This window comes from Lygodium microphyllum, chromosome 8 (assembly GCF_053477565.2).
Source record: "Lygodium microphyllum isolate KBCC chromosome 8, Lygodium_microphyllum_v1.1.10, whole genome shotgun sequence".
Lineage (NCBI taxonomy): Eukaryota > Viridiplantae > Streptophyta > Polypodiopsida > Schizaeales > Lygodiaceae > Lygodium > Lygodium microphyllum.
This window is the reverse complement of record NC_141142.1, coordinates 13,816,811-13,838,400: the sequence shown is the minus strand read 5'-3', so window position 1 is coordinate 13,838,400 and position 21,590 is coordinate 13,816,811. Positions and strand designations below refer to the sequence as shown.

At 39.1% G+C, this 21,590-nt stretch overlaps 1 protein-coding gene across 1 annotated transcript in view; it reads left to right on the top strand.

Moving 5' to 3' along the window:
* Nucleotides 1-20,602, top strand: part of LOC148031987 (uncharacterized) — a 38,409-nt gene extending 17,807 nt beyond the window's left edge. Inside the window, exon 3 of the mRNA XM_087682596.1 lies at nucleotides 19,935-20,602. Coding sequence (XP_087538722.1) covers nucleotides 19,935-20,149 — 215 coding nt within the window. The 3' untranslated portion in view covers nucleotides 20,150-20,602. The remainder of the gene's footprint in view (nucleotides 1-19,934) is intronic.
* The last annotated feature ends 988 nt before the right edge of the window (nucleotides 20,603-21,590 follow it).

The following is a 21,590-nucleotide window of genomic DNA, read 5'->3' as shown; positions in this document are numbered from 1 at the left end:
GAGCTCTATGTTTTACACATAGCCATAGTTAGTTTCCTTTCTTATTTTACTTTGTGCTACATATTTTGCCTAGACAGTTGTACCATCATACACATGATTGTAACTCATGGTCTCATAGGTCATTTTGGCCTTTTGTAGACATCAATATATCATTTCATTTTTTTTTCTCTCTCTCTCTCTCATAATGTTCATGGTGATAATTAATGGAGTTAGTTAAATTCAAAGTATTGTCATTCTCATGTTCTTTCCTTGCTTACATTGGTATTAGAGCAAGGACTTTTTCTTTGTAAGAACTTATCTGGGTGACAAGATCTTCGGGCCCAACTTTCTTACCATGTCAAGAGGTGAAGAGAGGAAATTTGGTGAACAATCGGAAGGCTCTTGACACTATGTATCTAAATGCTTCTTTGATTATGAGAAGATATAAAGATACAAGGAGTTGGAAGCTGATCCAGAAATTCAAGCTTTGATGGAGAGAAGGGTTGAAGCACGGGCTGAAGCAAAGGTCTTTGAAAATTTTCTTACTGAGAAGGCTCTTGAGACAGATGGTATTATGGTTGTGAAGGCCTATCTCAGCATGAAAGTTATCAATGTTATCAATCTAAGTCTATGAATACCTAACATTTGAGATATCAATGTTATTAATATTATCTCAGCATGAAAGGGTTTCATGCATCAATGTTATCAATGCTATCGATGTAACCGAGTCTATGAAATGTAACATGTCACCTGACATTTGAGGATCCATCCAAGTGGTGACTTCAAAGTCTCATAATACGCAAGCTGCCTCCTCTTGTTCCAAGAATCCCTCCATTGAAAAGGGCAAGGAGAAAGTCAAAGAACCGGCTATTTCCATGGTAGTAGTTGAATCTCCAAAGATGTTTTTACCAAGAAAAGCAACGCTAAAAGAGACTTCAAGGCTGAAGAGAAGAGCGTCAAGTTTGATGTTTTCTATAGTAAGAGAGATTCTTTGAAAGTTGCCTCTTTTACTAGACAATTTTATGTTGCATTTGGTGGTGAAGATTATACAGAAAAAATCAACAATTAGAAAGGTTAAAATTCATTTGAAGGATGCTGCCTTGAATTGGTGGCTCAAAGTTGTTCAAGAGGAAAAGGAATCCAATTCTTGGAAAGAGTTTAAGGAGATGTTCAACAAGAAGTTTTTGCCTTCATCCTTTAAAGATGATGCACAACAAGATCAACAAGTTTGCAACTGTTTATATCTCTTAATGAAGTTTCTTCCAATATGGAGATGAGAAAGTTTATCCAACCTTCTCTCTGATGGAGCTTCATCTTGTTGCAAGAATTCCTTAGGTTTAGCCTTTTATTTTGGTGTCTTTTGGGGTTGGTTTTTCTTCTTTGCCTTATTAGGATACTGACCAGCCATGTGTCATTTTTCTCCACAATAGAAACATCATCATTCTCTTGTATATTTTGCTAACTGTTGATATATTAGCTTCTTTTTGGATGGCAAAGGTGATGTATCTCCATCCTCATGCTTTGGTTTTTGTTTATCTAACTTCTTTTGGTTAAACATCTTGGTCTTTTTCTTTTGTGGTCCTTCTTTTGAGGCTTTACCAAGCATCCATGGTATATGCAGTCCTTCAGCTTCCAAGATCATATCTTGGGTTGCTTCCAAAGTATTAGGCTTTGTCATTTTATCTACTCGCCATACTGTCAGATGTAATCCATCTAAAACTCTATTTCGATCTTATCCCATGTATAAATTTGTAAAGCAATGAAAAAGTCTATTTCCTCATACTTGATTTTTGTTAAAGATTGTAACAAAGAGTCTAGAATTGAAGAGTTAATCTCAGATATAAATGAGGATTGAAGGAGTTTCTTAAAGGAGTGTAAAGACTGTTTTGCAGACACTTTACTTGATGAATTACAACCATAGAGACCAGAAGATCATCACATTGATCTCATTCTTGGGAGCTCACTTCCAAATAGGCCATCTTATGGTATGAGTCCAACACAACAAGAAGAGATTATGAAGCAAGTGAATGAACTCCTGGAGAAGAGTCTAATAAGACTTAGTTTCTCACCTTTTTGTTCTCCAATCCTCTTAGCGTAGAAGAAAGATGGATCTTGGCGCATGTGTATGGACTATAGGGCCCTCAACAAAATTACAATTCGGAATAGGTTTCCCATTCTAAGAATTGATGATATCTTGGGTAGATTGGATGGATCCAAAGTATTCAGTTAGATTGACTTGAAGAGTGGCTACCATTAGATAATGATTGCTCCTTAAGGTTTCCCATTCTAAGAATTGATGATATCTTGGGTAGATTGGATGGATCCAAAGTATTTAGTCAGATTGACTTGAAGAGTGGCTACCATTAGATAAGGATTGTTCCTCAAGATATTCATAAAACATAATTCAGGATGACTTTTGACTACCATTAGATAAAGATTGCTCCTCAAGATATTCATAAAACATCATTTAGGACGACTTTTGGTTTGTATAAGTTTCTTGTGTTACCATTTGGTTTTACCAATGCTCTTGCAATCTTTAATAAAATGATGGAAAGAATCTTTAGAGCACATCAAAAGTACACATGTATTTTCTTTCATGATATTTTGGTTCATTCAAAAGATGAAAAAGAGCATAAGTATTTTAAGAACTCTGCAAACACAAACTTTATGTGGATGGAAAAAAGAGTGAATCTTTCATAGAAGAGATTCACTACTTGGGTCATATTGTATTCGAAGATGGGATTTGGATGGATCCAGAAAAAGCCAAGGCTATTGTAGAATGACCAAAATTGACAAGTGTTAATGAAGTTTGAAGTTTCTTGGGATTATGCTCTCATTACAAGAGATTCATTAAATATTTTGCAATGGTTGCTATGGACCATTGGATGATTTAACCAAGAAAGCAGTGACATTCTGATGGACCAAACTAGAGAAGGAAGCTTTTGAAGCTCTAAAGTTCTAGCTTTTGAAGCTCTAAAGTTCTAGCTTTTGAAGCTCTAAAGTTCTAGATCATCAAAGGACCTATTTTTATTTCACCTAATTTATCGAAACCTTTCTTTATGGAATGTGATACTTTAGGAGACTGTATCGGTACAATCTTAAACCATGAAGGGCTTGTAATTGCTTATGCAAGCAAAAGGTTGCAAAATGTAGAAAAGAATGCTACTACCTATGAAAAGTAGTTAATGGCCATCATTTAAACTTTAAAAGATTGGAGAGACTTTCTTTTATATAAAGAATTTCTCATCAAGACCGACCATGATAGTTTGAGACATTTTCTCAATGAGCTAAAGATTTCTAAGATGCATATTGGATGGGCCAATTGTTTAACTCGATTTAACTTTCAAATATTGTATATTCATGGGAAGCAAAACAAGGTGGCTATTGTCAAGCAGATTTGAGATTAATTCAGTGTCCATGATTCTTGATATAGATTTCACTAGTACGAGGGATATGTATGCTTTTGATGAAGATTTTAAAATCATCTCAGAGAGTTTATAACTTGGTTAAAGGATAAACTTCTATATTATGAAAGATGGATTTCTTTTGATGGAGAATAAGTTATGCATTACTAAAGATTTCAAGCCCAAAGATGAATTTCTTTTGATGGAGAATAAGTTATGCGTTACTAAAGATTTTAGGCCTAAAGTAATGGAAGAATGTCATGTAGCTTCTTATATGGCTCATCCTTGTATTTTGACTATAACTAAGGCACTTGAAATGTATTTCTTTTGGCCAAGTCTTTGACGAGACATTGAATAATTTATCAAAGAATGTCTTGTGCGCAAAAATATTAAGTTTGATCACCAAAAGCTTGCAAGGCTTATTCAACCGATACCGATTTCGAGCAAAATCACTCGCACTACCTATTCTTAAAACAAAGGAGGAGATATTTCATGCTGATGAGCTCCTGCGTGATATTGATATAATTTTTGCCCAAGTTAGACGAGCTATCCAAAGATTTCAAGAAAAACAAAAGAAAGCAATAGATAAGCACAAAAAGCACTTGATTTTACAAAAAGGAGATTGGGTGTGATTGAAATTTGACAAAGCTCGTTTAAGAAGCTCTAACAAGTCTTCATTCCAAGTCACTAAGCTCACAGCAAGAAATTATGGATCATTTCAAGTAACTGAAAAGATTAATAATATTTCTTACAAATTATAACTTTCAGAGCATTGAAGAATTCACAATGCTTTTTATATCCATCTTTTTAAGCCTTATAAAGAGTCTTGACTATTGGAACATGTAATAGAGGATCCACTTGAAGTAGATTAACATGAGGAGATACTTTACCTAAAGCAAATAGTCTTTCATATGATCAGGAAACGAGAAAGAAACATTATTAGAAAATTCCTTCTGAAATTTAAGAAATACTCTCATTTAAACTCTAAATAGATGCCATAAGAGTATTTTAAAGACTATTTAGAAATACTTGTAGCATATGAAAAAGCTGTAGGATTTCAAATATTTCAAGCAACATCTTGAGGACAAGACAAATTTCAAGAGGGAGGGATGTTACAAACGTTTTGTATATTGATTGTTACGAAGATATATTGGCTTAATAATTCCAAATCAATTTGATGCTCATGTACTTTGAAAGACTATTCTGATAGTATTCTAGCGTTGGATTCTGGACATCCTACTTTATGTAGAGATACCCAATTAAATGTTCATCTTTTTATTTAAGGTGGGGGTAATGGTTAGAACTCCCTATAATTATACTTGGATCGTCATGGAGGAGATGCTAAAGAGAAGTTAAAAGTTTAGTCGATGGTCAAATTGACTAGAAAGCTTAGATAACTAAGACTTTTACACTTAGATAGTTACATTGATTAGAAGGCCATATAATGAGTGGTTTCTCATGATCAAAGAAATGAACCATGAATAAGTGAATATATATAGCTTTCTAGAAGTTAAATTTGGTGACACTTAAAATTTAAAAGGCTATTATTTTTGAAAGTTGCTTAAATGAAAATTTTGTTTGCGTCAAAGGCTCCAAAATTTGACAAAGAACAATTTTGTTTTTAACAACTATCTTAAATTTTTAACTATTTTGAGAGATTTTAAGAGTAGAATTTTTGGAAGCTTCTTTGTATAGAAAAGTGACACGTGGCATCTAGAATAGGACACTTATCATTTAAAGAGACAAGTGTTCTTACACTTGTCATTTTTCAACAAACACTTGTCATTTGTAACCTCTACTTTTCACTTTTAAGCATCCAAGTCCCCACCGATATATTGGAGGACTCTCTTTTCATTTGGAATAAGCTTTCATGTTGAAATTTCAACCACATGCTTTGTGCTCTCCTATCTATCTCTTATCCAAGAAGCACTTTTTACTTAGCTTAATTTAATTTAAACACTAAAGAAAAAAAAATCAACTTGCTGCTCCAAGTTTGTAGAAATTAGGATTTCTGAAACCTAGTTTTCAGAATTGCAGCAAATCAGCAACCCTTTTGTATATGGTTTAGGCACTTGGTGCTCGTGGTCTTGTTTCAATAAATTTCTCTAAAGGGGGAGAGGTCAATTTTCCTCTCAATGAGGTGTTAGCTCTCTCTCTCTCTCTCTCTCTCTCTCTCATCTATCTTCTAATTTTCATGGTGATAATTGATTGAATTGGTTAAGTTCAAAGTATTGTCATTCTCAGGTTCTTTTAGCGCTTACAATATCAACAATAGATGTTGAAAATATAGTTATGTTGAGCAAAAGATAGTAGCGGGAATCGATATACCAAACACGAGAGAATAGCATACAATAATGAGTCATTGGTTGCATGGACATTGGCATCGGCTCCCTCCCATTCATACTCTATGCTCTAGCTATTTGAAGGGCAAGGAGCATAGGTAGTGCCATCCATAGGTTGCCTCTTGTAGGCCTTCTATACCGCTGGAATTGGATCACATTGATCTATGCAGTCCTATGGGCATGGCCTTCATTGAAAGGGTCGAGTATTTGATGTTGATCGTTGATGATTTTGGCCATTATGTGTGGCCTTATTTTTTAAATATAATAGTGAGGCATACTTCAACTTTTGTGATTGAAAGATGTTTGCAGAAACATAAATATATTTTAAGGTTCAATATATTTGAGCAGAACACCATTACAGAATGTGACTCCCTACGAGGATTTCTTTGGAAAGAAGCCTTTCATTCCCACTTTGATATCTTTGGATGCGATACTTTTGTCCATGTGGACTGGTGTTCTTCATCTTTGATTGACTCCCCTCCATCCCCACCATCAGCCTCTCCTCTTCCTTCCTAGCTATCTACTCATACTACATCTGAATGAGGCAAAGCATAGACAGCATTTGAACATTGTGTTCAATGAGTTACAAAAGCACTAGCTGGTAATTAATGACAAGAAAAACATTTTTTTCTTACTTGAGATTCACTTTTTGGGGCACATTGTGTTGGTTGATGGTATTTACATGAATCTTGCAAAGGTTAATGAAATATGCTCATGGCTACATTTGAGCAATGTGTACGAGATCGGCGGTTTCATGGGCCTATGTTTCTATTATAGAAAGTATGTGCGTAACTTTGTTTCTGTTATAGGAAGTATATGTGTAACTTTGTTGAAATGACATCTCCTCTAGATGTGTTGTAGAAGAAGGGCTTGCCTTTTAAGTGGACAAGTGTGGAAATTTCAGCATTTGACAAGTTGCAAGAAAAGATAAGTTGAAATCCTATGCTTGTGTCAGCTGAGATCTAAGGAAGTCATTTGTTGTTTAGTGTGATGCATGTGAAAACAACATAGGGCTTGTTTTAATGTAGGATGTTTGAGTAGTGGTACATGAGAGTCATGTTTTCCATGGCGTAGAGAAAAGTTTGTAGGTTTATAAGAAAGAGTTGCTTTTCGTAATTCAGGCTCTCTCAACATGGAAACACTGTCTCTTAGGGATTGATTTCATAATGTAAACGGATCATCAGATATTGTGCTACTCTTTGACGCAAACTAAGTTGTTTGAGAAGCACATGAGATGAACCGATTTCTTATCTATGTTTCACTTTCAGATTGTGTAGATAGATAGAAAAAAGAATGTGGTGGCTAATGCATTGCCATGTAAGCCTCAAATTTTGACTATCACTACGGTATATCACACGGAATTGGATGTTATCAAAGATCAATATGCTATTGATTCAAACTTTGTGAATGTATATGATTAGCTTTGCAATGGTTAGAGATATAAGCTCTTTGTACTTAGACATTCTTTTCTGATGATGCATGAATAGTTGTGTGTCACAAAGAACTTAAGGCCTAAGGTGATCACTAAGAGTTATGCTTATCCTTATGTAGGACATAGATATTGATGCTACAATAATAGTAGCGGAGTACTTTTTAAATTGGTATTCTTTGAGACAAGTTGTTGAGCAGTTTGTTAGAATATGTATCGTATGTTAGAAAGTGAAGTATGATAGACAAAAGATGTCTGGTTTATTGCAGCCCCTACCTATTCTTGATAAGCCTTGGTAGAGCATTTTATCTTAAAGCTTTTGAGGACATCTATAGGGAATAATGCAATATAAACTATCATTTGCAAGTTCAATAAGAGAGCCCATCTCATTTGTTGAAGAAGAAGATAAAGATTGATTATCTAGCATGCTTATTTTTGTAGTGTAAGTTCAAGTATCATGGCATGCTAGAGTTGATGATCAGTATCGATACCCTTGGATGACTAGTTTGTTTGGAAGGGTTTATTTGAAAACATGGGTATCACATTGAAATTTTCTTCATTCTTCCATCTAAAGAGGTAAACTCCACAGTGCTAGATTCCTTGAGATGCTATATATCTAAGCTTAAGACACAGTGGAAGCAATATTTTCCTTTGGTAGAGTTTGCACGTGACAACGCAATGCATTGTTCTACTGATAATACTCCATTTGAGATTGTGGAGGGTGGTAAGAAAGTGTCCCCTATCTTACACACAAATAATAAAATCTTTGAGGTTGATTGTTATGTGGAAAATATGGATGTAGCCTATGAGAAGGTTGACTATGCACTTTAGAGGTCTCAAGAGATTAAAAGAGGATAGTTGATCGCCATAGATGCACATTGCAATTTGTAGAGGGCGATTATGTATTGCTCCATTTTGAAAAGGCAAGGCTGAAAAAGATGAAAGATAGAGAAATTAAATTCAAAGTTAAGTATAAGATACTATGGGTCCTAACAGACATTCGAGAGGATCAATGATGTTGCTTATCAGCTGAAATTGTATGCACACTAGCGGATACATGATGCTTTTCATATGAGGTTCTTGAGGCATTTTCATGGTGATGTGCTAGAGGACGTTTGTTGAAATTCAGTCAGAGTTTGAGGTGTTGGATGAGATATTGTTACTCGAGCAAATTTTGGCATATAAAGAGAGAGAGATTAGAGGTGAAATTTTCAAAAGATACTTGGTGAAATTTTAGAGTTATTAACCAATGGATGCTAAATGGATGGAAGAGAGTGACTTGGTAGACCACTCTCAATTGTTGCACCTTTACGTCAAGGCTTTCTAGTTGAAGCCGACTTTGGATCATGTTCAACAAAGTAGGGGTCAAGAGTATTGCTTGATGCTCAAGGGATAGGGAGCACTTCTGCTTCTCTAGGATTGATAGCTCGTATATAGTGGAATGGATCTTGGATGTATTCAGTATGTATCCAAGTTGCTGTGCTGATAGTATGTTTGCCATTAGGTCACTATCCAGTGTGCTAGTCATTGCAATTGGTATATATATGGTATGGCATTTCATCTACATCTCTGAAACTATACATTTGGATTAGTGTTTATGATTAATAGAGATTGATTATCAGTTGCTGGATTTAGTGGATAATAATCAATCCTTAGTGGTATTTAGTTGGTTTTATGGATTGCCATGTGTTTCATGAATGTCGTTGATAGTTCAGTCATGTTCTTGGCTTAGTTTATGCTTTCCTATGGTTATTTAGCCAAAACAGTTTGCGTGGTGCTTGCTTTAGCCCATACAGACTTTTGTTGAGTTTACATGCTTTAGCTCATACAGACTTTTGTTGAGTTTACATACCATGTGCTCTTTTTCCTTTACAACAAAACCGTCAGGTTGCTGCATATAGATTTCCTCATGAAGATCACCATGTAAGAATGCGGTTTTTACATCCATCTGTACGAGTTCCATGTCCTCAGATGCAACCAAGCCCAAGATGGTTCGTAGAGTAGTCATTTTGACTACAGGAGAAAAGATTTCATTAAAATCAATTCCATTTTCTTGCTTGTACCCTTTAGCAATCAAGCATGCCTTGTACTTTGGCAAAGAACCAGAAGTGACTTTCAATTTGTAAACCCATTTGCAGGGTAGCACTTTTTGTCCTTTTGGTAAATGTATCAAATCCCAAGTGCCATTCTTCATAAGAGATTCCATTTCAGATAGCATTGCTTTTTGCCATTTTTTACTATCCTGTTTGTCCATTGCTTCTTGGAAGCATGACGGTTCACCACAATCTGTTAGCATGACATAATCAGCCACATAGTTTACTCCAGGGACAAATCTATTTGGCTGTTTTTACACTTTGGTCGACCTACGGACCCAGTGGTCAATATTTGCTGGCTGTTTAGACTGCAAATCTGCATTAACAGCTTTCTGTTCTGCAGGTACAACTTGCTGTATAGCTGGTTCAGGTTGTTCCAAGTGTGCATGTTCTTATTGAATTTATGGGACATCATGGGCCAGATCCTGCTGATCATTTACAGCATCTTTCCCTACATTTTTAGGGACATTTGCAGTAGGTATTTGCTGTTGTCTAACTAGCATTCTTTGCTGTCCTATTGGTACATCCTTCATGAATACAACCCTTCTGACCTCCTCTATTCTTTCGGGCTGTTTGTGTATGCGATCTTCTTGGAAGATGACATCATTGTCGCACATTACTTTTCTTTTCTCGGCATCCCATAATTTATACCCCATTTCACCTTCATCACCATATCCTAGGAAAATATTTTTATAGGACTTTGGCTCAAGTTTGCTGCGTTGTTCCTTGTGTATGTGCACAAATGCCTTGTAGCTAAACACTTAGAAGTGTGCATACAAAGGTGGCTTGCTCGACCACGCTTCTTGGGGAACTCCCCTTTCCCTCCCCGCAAAAGACCTATTTGGTGACTGATTAATTAAGTGTACGGTTGTCATGCATTTGAAGACTTGTTTGTTGAGTTATTGTGCCTATTGAGTTCTTCCATCAGCAAAGAACTCTCCACATCAAAGTATAATAGCTGAGCATTAGAATTACTCAAAGCTGTCCTGAAAGTATCCCAACTTTCAGGTAGAGTGCATAGCAAGAAGGTAGCTTTAACTCTTCATCAATATGAAACTCCAAAGCAATCAGCTGACTGAAAATTGAGTTAAACTCATTCAAATGTACAGACATGGCTGTACCCTTTTTCATACAAAAGTCCATCAGTTTTTTCAGCCGATAAACCTTTCTGGCTGCACTTTTTTGAGCATACAATTCTTCAAGCCTTTGCCACATTGCATATGCTGAATTTAGCTTCTCAATGTTGAAGAGCGAGTTGTTTGACATTGAGAGCTCAATGGTAGAGCAAGCAAGCTCGTCCAAGTCATCCCACTCGTCTTGTTTCATGTCTACTGGTTTGATTCCCTTTGTTTTGATGGGCTTACATGTTTCTTTTGCACCGAGACATTATAGCATTGTTTTTGCCAAATTGCAAAATTATGGGCATCCTCGAGCTTCTTAATGTGCAAAAGATTACTGTTGTTAGTGTTTCTAGCCATAATTTGTAGTCCCAAATTGACTAACTAGTCACCAAAGGCAAGCCCAAATATGACACAAGTGACAATAGTGCACAAGTGTACCAACCAGCCATGAAAATCCCAAGATTGTAGAAATTTCAGATCTGCAAATGAATTTTCAGGATTAAAAAATGTCGTTTGCTGCACTCCTCAAGCAATTTCTGACACAATTAGAGACCAAGCCACGAGTTACATGTGAAATCCACAAAATTTCACTGCTCCAAAGGCATTCCTGAGCACAAATTTGACAATTTGGATCAAAAGGTCCAAATTTTTAGAGGATAATCCATTCAGATTGCATCAATTCAAGTACCCAAGTGCATATACTAGGCAATTCTTGCACAAATTGATGAAATTCTGCAAAAGCCCCTAATTTCTCGGGTCGGGTGTGCACAAATTTCATTGAAATGTGAAAAGCCCCAATTTTCTTGGGGAGAATTTGGCTTTGTGCCTTTGTGTGTGAACGCTCGATGAAGAAGAAAAGAAAAGAAAAAAAAGATATTTCAAAAAAAAAGGCTTTGACCTGTATCCTTCTAGCCTCGTGTGCCACGTTCGTGGCGATTGCTCCTGGTCGTCGGCTGCCAGTCGTCGCCTAGCCTCGTGTCTTGTCAGTTGCCGTCTCGTTGGCAGACTGAACCAAGTTGCGTGTCACTTGGCTGGTCGCGTGCAAGTCTCTTGAGCTTAGTCATGTTTGCACAGATCGTGTGCAGGTCGTGCTGAGGTTGGTCGCGCCAACCTATCGCTTGTTGACTGCCTTTTTTGCACCTGCCAAACACTTATAACTGGTACCTGAAGCTCTTGCTCGCTTGTCATGCGGCCTGACGATCGTCACTGGCTTCGGGAAGCGTGCAGAGCTTGTATGCTTTGATACCATTTTGTTGCAAAGGCTATTTGGAGTTGAGAGTGAAGGTGGAGAGAGTTGAGAGCAGTAGAGTGAGAGAGTGAGCACAACACTTAATGTTTGGTACAAAGACTTGTGTACCACATTTTAGGTTTTGAATATATATAAAGTACAAGAAGTGAAAGGGCGCGTTCACACGCGAACACGGTAAAAGACTTGGTGAGTCTTTATTCCCAACACTTTCATGGTTGTCTAGACAAGTAAGCAGTTGATTTCTTTCATTTTTTTGCGATGGAAGTTTGAGTTTTTTGTCTACAACATTCTTAATCATTCTCCAGCCATTTCTCATCTTCACTTGATAAATTCTAGTAGTTCTAGGCATTGGAGGATTTTGAAGAATCTTTGTTATAATTCCTAATTTATAGTAGGGATTAGCGTTTGACAACCACCTCAGGAAGTGTGCTTAGATTTGCAAGCCGATGACTTGAATTTCAACAATTGAATATTAAGAATGTCAGGAAATTCAAGAGCTAGCTAAGCAACAATGAATTTGGGTTTGAAATTGTTTACCCAAGGAGCATGGTAAATGCCATTTCCTTTAGGAAAACCAAGATGCAAATTGGTTTGAAGACTTGTTGGTCATTTGTGGAAGCAAGAGGTAATTGAAGAGTGAAGGAGATTCAAGGAATCTTAGTGTGTTCCACCCAGATTGCAATACAAGATAAAGAAATATTGCAAGGGGTGCAAATTTTGGTGTCAACAAGCTACTCATTGTCCAAGATTAAGTGAAAATGTTGAATTTTCATGTTATGTGAATTTTATTGTTGCTGTAATTAGTATAAATTAGTTTATTACCACTCTCTTCCTAAAAGGAAGGCTGGTTTTAGTGGTGGAGATCTTCATTTTCGAGCACTTTGGGTAGGAATCCTCATCTTTCAATTGAGGGAAGGGCTTGGCTGCCCCTCCTTCCGCTTTCTAGGACATGTGATGTGGTTATCCCTTAGGATTCTTTGGTGCCAAAGAGGGAGTGTGAGAGGGTGGTGAGATGGGATAGGAGACTCTTATCTATACAGGTATATAGGTGCACAATTTCTAGAGAGGGAGATTAGTGATGCATCGATTGAAGTTTGGTGGGTTCAACTCTTGGAGCCGGGATTGGCATCCAGGTTCATGTTAGGCTAGTATTTGACAGAGAGTGGGATTGGCTTTTAGTTTGAGCTCACATGAGGGGATGCTTTGGCGGTCTGACCCAAGGCGGAAAACCGTAGTCACTTACGTTCAGAGGCATTTTTGACAAGATAGTCTTGTATGCTATTGCGAGACATTGTTGACAAACATTGTGAGCCGCTTTGATTCGTCTCTATTTTCAGAAATTGGTACGAACGAGATCGAGATTGGGTTCTCTCTGAGGCACCTTGGTGGTGGCTTGTGCACCTAGTGCTTTGGTATCCATGGTTCTATTGTGGTGGACATTGTTGTATGTACTATGATGGGACATTGTCATTGTATATTGTATTGTATAAGATCACCCATGATCTGAGAGAGGGTGTTAGCAAATATGACAGCTCATGTGTGAGTTTGTGCATGCCAGACTCGATTGGCAATGTGTTAGATATCTTAGGCATTTTTATTGTGCTTTATTTGTGGCATTTTAGGCATTTCATGCTAGTCGGCCAGTATTTAATGCTGGTGAACCAGCTGTTGTTTATGTCATTTATGTGAGAGTGCGCAATGGAAGAAGGAACTTGAATACAGAGAAAGAGAGAGACAACCTACAAGGGAAGAAGAAAAGAAACTTGCATTGAACAAGGAACAAATGTTGAATACAGGAGGAGGATTGATCAGTCCTTGCACTCCCATAGTATTAGTGAGGGCAACAGATCAGGCTGATGATGATGGCAGCACAGAAGATGGAGGAAGATGGAGTCGGAGTGTGCACCTGCCAAGGAAGGAGGAAAGATGATAATCTAATTGATTGCCAAGTGGGAAATGGCTATGAATAGCCAAAAATCCCAAAAATTGGCTGACTTGAAATTTGGGGCCAAAAATATGTTCGACGAGCATTTAATGCTAGTAAAAATACCAGAAATGCTTAGAAAAATCCCGAAAAGGGTGGACAATGTCTGGTAGTGAGGCAGGCTGAACAATGCAGAAATTGCCATGGGAAATGCACATAAAATCCTGGTTGGAGGAGAAAATGCATTGAAATGCAATAAACTGAGTGTTCTAGAATGAGCTACCTCCTGTGTCAAAACAAGTGATAGATAGGTCAGAGCTTCTATAGTCCTCGTCTAACTTCAGACTGAGGCTCACATGGAGGAGATGACAAGGCATGACAAACATGATTGCTAACACTCCCTCTCAGATTCTAGATGTGGCGGAAGGCCAATGGAGAAATGGATCTTGGGGTCGCAAGAGGAATGCCAATGTCGATGAAGTCCGTTGATGAAGATTGCCGATGAAGAAGCTCCTTGCAATCCTAGGAGGCCCCCTCTAAAACAATAGGGGCAAGAAAATCCACAGTTGTATCATCGAGATCGTCCCTCTCTGAAAGGGATGGGGGGTACGAGGGAACCATTGAAGGAGAGGGTAGGGGATGGGGAGGAACCTATGGAAAATAGGGTGCACAAGCGAGAACGGGTGTAGCAATAGACAATTGCCTCGAAGGACCTTGCATAAGAGAAGGGGAATGGAGCCAGTAAAGCCTGCTCTCCTTCCAACCTGTTGCGATAACAACCCCTGTAGAAGAATCGTGAATACAAACAGCCTACTCGGTGAAGACAATTTGGGTACCGAGCCTAGTAAGGTCATAGACTGAGAGGAGGGGAAAGTGCAAGTCTGGAACATAAAGAGTCTGTGATAGGGAGCTCGACACGCTGTCGGAAAATAAAGGCATAGTGCCAACACCACAAACAGGCATTGAAACAATGCCACCAACAGTGATTGAACCCTCAGAAGGGCATAGATCTTGCAACAAATCACCTCGTGGAGTCATATGATTAGAAGCTTCACTATCAACCAACCAAGGCCTCTTAGAAGATGAGACGACCACTAAAAAAGGCTCCTCCAAGTCAACAAATGAAGGAACGCTGACTCATTGGGTAAGCACTAGAGTAGAGGTAGAAGGCTCAGATGTTTTAGCTCCATTCTTTGCTCCCGGACAAATGTGAGGTTACTTCTTCCAACATTTCTCCTTTGGATGTGTCCCCTTTTCGCAATATAGGCATTTAGGCTTCTCCAAGTCGAAGTTAGAACCTGAAGAACTCTCTTGTCTTTTAGCCAGTGACTTCCGTTTCTTCTGCGTCCCCCCTCTCAAATTTGCAACAAAATCTTTGGTGGAGGTGGATCCACTAGCTACCTCTTTGGCGTGCTCGTCATGCTCCAAAACAGCGGGGCTAGCTCCTTCCATAGAAGCTTCTCACGGGTCCTTGATGTACGAAGGCTGGTGTAGAAGTCATCAAACCGGTGAGATGGCAGTTGAGTCAAAAGAATCATGGCCATATCCTCTGAAGAGATCATCTTGCCAAGGGACGCAAACTCATCCCTCATGTCCTTCAACTTGTTGATCAACAATGAGCATTCGTAATTTCTTCTCGAGAGTAACCCGATGGGCAAATGTCTTTTGATGGTACAAAGAAGCAAGCTTTGTCCACACTTCCATTGCTTTCCACAACCTGCACACATGCACTGGGGTAGAATCTTGTAAGCTCATAAAGAGGAGAGATCGAGCTCTTGAGTTGAGCTGGCCCATAGGGCCGCATGATCCATCGATGATCCAATGGTGGGATCCTCCACTAGATGGGGAATAGGATGGGTAACAAACTCCCAAAGATTGAAGGTATCTTCACCTTACATGACCAAAGCGAGTAGTTGGAACCATCAAGCTGGTCTTCTTTGGGCAAAGAAGGAAGTACGAGCACTTGTATAGAGGGTGCCATGGAAGGCATATGAAGGCGAGTAGAACGAGCCTTCTGTGAAACATGGAGAGAACGGGGAGGAGAGGGATCACGTACAAATGGGCTAGGTGACCTTTGGTCATCGCGTGAACTAGTACGAAAATCTCTCTCTCTCTCTCTCTCTCTCTCTCTCTCTCTCTCTCTCTCTCTCAGAGGAAGGAACAGAGACCTTATCCTCTGAGTCAACAAAGAACTCCTAGTAAGACATCTTCGTATATATTTGCAAAACACTTGCATAAAAGTTGCATTTTGCTATGGACAGCCCCAAAACAAGAGGAATCGGCTATAGGATATAGAGATCTTGATGTAGAAGGTCCGCTTGAGGGAGAAAATACTGTCGATTGCTCACGAAGGATGCAAAAGTACCAAAACGCTGATGTGAATGCTGTCGCTTGCTCTTGAAAGGCTGCTTTTGACTACAAAAAGTAGTCTCTTGGCCAATAGATAGGCACCTCCACCCAGTAGGCTCGAGATGATGACGCGTGAGCACCAAGTGTAGTTTTAACAACTAGGAGCTTGTGTTTTCAGCAAGCATAGATTTTGATGGCCTCACGAATGCTGTGTCGCTCTCAAATACCATTTTCTGATACCATGTGAGAGTGCACAACGGAAGAAGGAACTCCAACACAGAGGAAGTGAGAGACAATCTGCAAGAGAAGAAGAAAAAAGACCTGCACTGAACTAGGAACAAATGTTCAATATAGCATGAGGATTGATCAGTCCTTGCACGCAGCCCATAGCGCCAGTGAGGGCAGCAAATCCGGCTGATGATGATGATAGCATCGAAGACGGAGGAAGATGACAGAGTCGGAGTGTGCACGTGCCAAGGAAGGCGGGAATATGATAATCTAATTGATTGCCAAGTGGGAAATGGCTATAAATAGCCCAAAATCCCAAAAATTGACCAACCTGAAAATTGGGACAAAAAATATGTCCAACCAGCATTTAATGCTGGTAAAAATGCCAGAAATGCTCAGAATAATCTTGGAAAGGGTGGACAATGTCCGGTAGTGAGGCAAGCTAAAGAATACAAAAACTACTTCGGGAAATGCACATAAAATCCCGATAGGAGGAGAAAATGCATTGAAATGTAATAAACTAAGTGCTCTAGAATGAGCCATCTCCTCCGTCAAAACACTGTTGACAATTTATTGCCTATATATTGTGCTTCTCCTCACTCATCTGTCATTCATCACCTGGAGCTCTTGGAGGAGAGAGGAGCCTGTGCTAGTGATTCAATTTTGTACGCGACTTTCTCATGTCTTGATATATGGATTCCATTTCTTGAGTACTCTTCTGAGTTCTCTTCTTTTGCAGTGTTCTTGTTTTCTCTCTGTCTTGTGTTCAACAGTCTATTTCAGCATATGTATATGCTTCCATTGCTGCATCCACTTGTGACAAAATGCATCTATCTTTGAATACCAAGCTGGTGGAGCCTTTTTAAAGCCATACAAGGCTCTATTCAGCTTGCAAACCTTGTGCTCTTGGCCTTGCACAACCAAGCTTCGAGGTTTTGCAACATATACATCCTCTTCCAAATCTCTATTCAAAAATGTCCTCTTTATATCTAATGGATGTACATCCTAACTGAAATGTGCAGCCATAGCAGCTACACATCTAATGATGGTCATCCTAGATGTAGGAGCAAATGTCTTCTCATAGTCAATGCCCTTTTTCAAAGTATATCCCTCCGCAACCAACCTTGCATCGCTGCGTTGTATCTGTCAATAGGCCCAATAGATTTTCTTTTCAGCTTGTAAACCCAATGTGTGCGAATGGCCTTTTTATCGGAAGGCAAGTCAACAAGACTCTAGGTGTTATTCTGCTCAATAGAGCACATCTCATCATTCATGGCCTGCATCCAATGCACATTCACATTCTGTCTTGCATCCTCAAAGCATGTAAGCTCATCTTTGTCCAAAAAAGTACTAGAAAAAGCATATACTTCCTCATCATCAATGAGATGGCCTATATCAAAAAATGTGCCCCCCTTGCATCTCATCATTCATGGCCTACATCCAATGCACATTCTATCTTGCATCCTCAAAACATGTGAGCTCATCTTCGTCCAAAAAAGTACTAGAAAAAGCATATGCTTCCTCATCATCAATAAGGCGGCCTGTAACAAAAAATGTCCCTCCTCCCCTCTTCCCTTGCATTTCTAGCATTGGAATGTTTAGGTTGAGGCAAAAGAGCATCCATGACTCTCTTTAAGAGTGTAAGTCAACAAGACTCTAGGTGTTATTCTGCTCAATAGAGCACATCTCATCATTCATGGCCTGCATCCAATGCACATTCTGTCTTGCATCCTCAAAACGTGTAAGCTTATCTTTGTCCAAAAAAGTACTAGAAAAAGCATATACTTCCTCATCATCAATGAGATGGCCTGTATCAAAAAATGTGCCCCCCTTGCATCTCATCATTCATGGCCTACATCCAATGCACATTCTATCTTGCATCCTCAAAACATGTGAGCTCATCTTCGTCCAAAAAAGTACTAGAAAAAGCATAAGCTTCCTCATCATCAATAAGGTGGCCTGTACCAAAAAATGTCCCTCCTCCCCCCTTCCCTTGCATTTCTAGCATTGGAATGTTTAGGTTGAGGCAAAAGAGCATCCATGACTCTCTTTAAGAGTTTGTAACAGCCATCTAGGGACTGTTTTGGCTGTATGGTCATCCATTGCCATAGGAGAAATTGGATTAGCTGGAGGTTGATGTTGGGCAAGTGGAGCAGGTTTAGCATGCTGTAATGCACCTGTTTTTGCATTTACAGCAGGCATGGATCCCAATGAGAGAGAGAGAGAGAGAGAGAGAGAGAGAGAGAGAGAGAGAACACATGACTGAACAAGAGTGGGCAGCGGTTCCACACTCAAAAGATGCAAGTACTAGAATGATAGAATGAAAGTACAATACGTCTTAAGTTGACCTATCCCTAAGTCAATTGGAGTTAATCTAACTCTAGAGTTTAGTGTCACTACTTTTAAAGTCCTAGACACACTATACTTTGACACTTTTAATAAGTGTCCACACCACACAAATTACATTGGGCAGTGCCCATGATTGACCAATTCTAACATTGTTGGCATGAGCTCTAGTTAGTGTTATGTTCATCATGTTTCTTGAGACACTTCAGCTATAGGCTTCCCAAATTTTGTTTATGGCAATGATGGAGAACATTTACCTCTTTTGCTTCATTTCTCTCTTTTGGTGACAGTATTCAGCTGTGCATGTGCCGGAGTCATCCCATCAGTTGGAGCAAGGGTATTGTTAGAGTGATGTGATTGTTTTGAGGGGGCTTCTTCATCTTCTTCAGGTATTGTGTCATCTAGAGGAGGTTCACGAGGGAGACTGTTGTGATGGTTTCGGGAGGTTGTCGTTGCATTTTGATGCCATGGTACGAGTTCCTAGAGACTTCTAGGACTGTCATGAGAGATTTAGGTATTATGCCTTTTAGAGTTCACTGTAATGGTGCTTGTTGATCTCAAAGGATGAGATAGTAGCAGGATTCTCGATGAGAGAGCCATGCTTGCTTCTTGGGGAAGTATGAGCCTTGTTGCACTGGCTCTACCATAAAATATTTGGGGGCATTGTTGGAGTTGGATCTTGATTCCCTTGCAAGAGGTGATTGGCTACCTTGTTTGGAGCCATACTCGGCATCTATTTCCCAGACCTGAGCGTCCCAGAATCTTGTGTTACAGGTTTAGGAGTGTGGACATTTGCTTCTCCATGTACCACTACAACATGGTTTTGAGTACAATCAGCTTTAGATCTCTTCCCTGTGCTCCCTTGTGGGAGGGATCTGCACCCTCCATCGTGTGGTTATTTGGTTATTGCAGGTTTCTAGTGGGAGATTTTGTCTTCAGAGTTTGGACAGATCTTCCAGTCATTTCGGTCTGGGAACTTTCTCTTCAAATGAAGTGGAGGTTACCTGTTGTGTCTCAGTACCGAAAACTGCGAGGCTTACTCTCATAGCCTATACTCACACGACTGGACTTATTATCCCTATCATATGGAGATCATTCCTAGTTTGAACAAAGCTGTAGTGAAGCTAGCCTTAGGGAACTTGAATAGGTGATCTTTATAGAACATTATTGCCTCACACATCCACATGGTCTGAAAGAAGAATCTTCTCGTGTGAGGTAGTGAGCCTGAAACATTGTTTCTCCAGTGGGGCTAGAGCCATGGAGTATGCACTGGTGGTAATGGGTGGTTGTATGGGATTGTGGTATAGTGATCTAGGTTATCATTATGTTAGCAGTTCTGCTTGAGCTTGTGATCTAAGTGGACATGGTTGAAATGGGTAATGGGTTATGGTATGGGCTTGTGCTTGATGCGAAAAGAAAAAGGGAGGCAAGAAGCAGGAAAGTGGTCATTTTTTTGTTTGAATTTTGCAGGAGGCAGGTTGAAATGTTACAAACAGTATGTTAGATTATATTGCTTACCAGAAGAACTTCCTCCTTATGTGGAGGTGAAAATTGATAGCTTAGATATTGGGGACAAGGTCCTTGTGGCAGATATTGGGAATGAGTTGCCTTTACATCCAATGTCAGAGCCTTCCTCTGTACTGCTTGAAATCAAGGGAAAATGGGAAGGCCGTACATTCGGGTAACTCTTAGAGAAATTTTGTGTACAGGTTTTGGATAGTTTAGCCCCAAAGCTGTGAGTATGTCTTTTGGGGAAACCTTGATATGAAGGGTAGTAATGGTTGCAAGCAAGTATTTCTGTAAAAATTTGTCCTCAACTTACTGCCTGTTTGAATCAGTGGAGGTATGATTTCTTAGTGTGGTAAACTAACTTGCCAGTTATCGTCATCACCAGAAGGGCATGTGTCCTTCAAGGACACTACACCTGAATAATCTTACCATCATCAAGTCGAATTTACTGAATTTGAGAGCTTTCTTCATACATTGAAAGCTTGTATACCCTGTTGTATGAACAAGTACAGGTATGGCATGTTTCACCAGTGAACGTGTGCAAGTGGATACTATTTGCATAGAATTCTTTATGCAACCACAGGATATGCAATATCTCTATCTATGATGCTTGAATGCTTTCATTGTTATGACTGGGTCATATTGAACGTTCCCCTTCAACCTGCTGACAATGAACATCTATATTTCTATTGATAGCAATGTATGTGGATATAGATTTGGGTATGGTTTGTGTATGGGCTTCTGTACAATGGTTCTGAGTGCACCTGTGTGGAATCTGGATATTCACATGTACACCTGTGGATGGTCCATGTAAAAGAGTGGGTGCATCAATATGCATGTTTGCATGGGGCTATAGTCTAAGAATTTGCGTGGCCTCACTTTGCATTGGGAAAGTAGGTGATAAATTATCACATGGGTGATTATACTAAAAAATGACTACGTGTTTCTGTAATCTCTGGCATCTAACACCCATCCTTAAATTTCAAATTCAGTGTATAGACACAATAAGCTCCAAATTACAAATGAATTGAGGCTTCATGAAAACACTGTGTTCCTGCTCTTCCAAACATATTCAAGAGGGTTTGCCCATTAATCTTGGACTTCCAACAATTAGTTTAGATTTAATTTCATTGGGATGGCTGTTTATAAGTTTGGAGCCTTTTATTGGTGAACAATATGAGATCACTCACTTTTTGAATCACACAAGATTAATCAATGGAATGACCATATATACATAAGTTGGATATGCTAAGTTAAATTTTTTGACACTATAGCCACATCTGTTTGACTCCCCACTTTATCCAATTTACAAGCTATCCCCCAAACCATTGCGGTTTACAAGCAATATTTCCCCTCTTGACCATGTTACTAAAAACTAGTTTAAGCCACATGGCTTGCAAAGTGAAGACTTTTATGGTTTGCATTCCTAGGTGTGTGTGTGTGCTTCTAGTTTTCAAACCTCTGAACATACAATCAATCATTTGTAGTAGCTTTTCCCTTGGAAATTAAGGGGTGTGAGAAGTTGCCATGATGGGGCCCCAAGAGGAACACCAAGGAAAAGGGAATTCTCTTGCAAGAAAATCTATCTTGTAACATCAACAAGCTTGTTTATTAGGG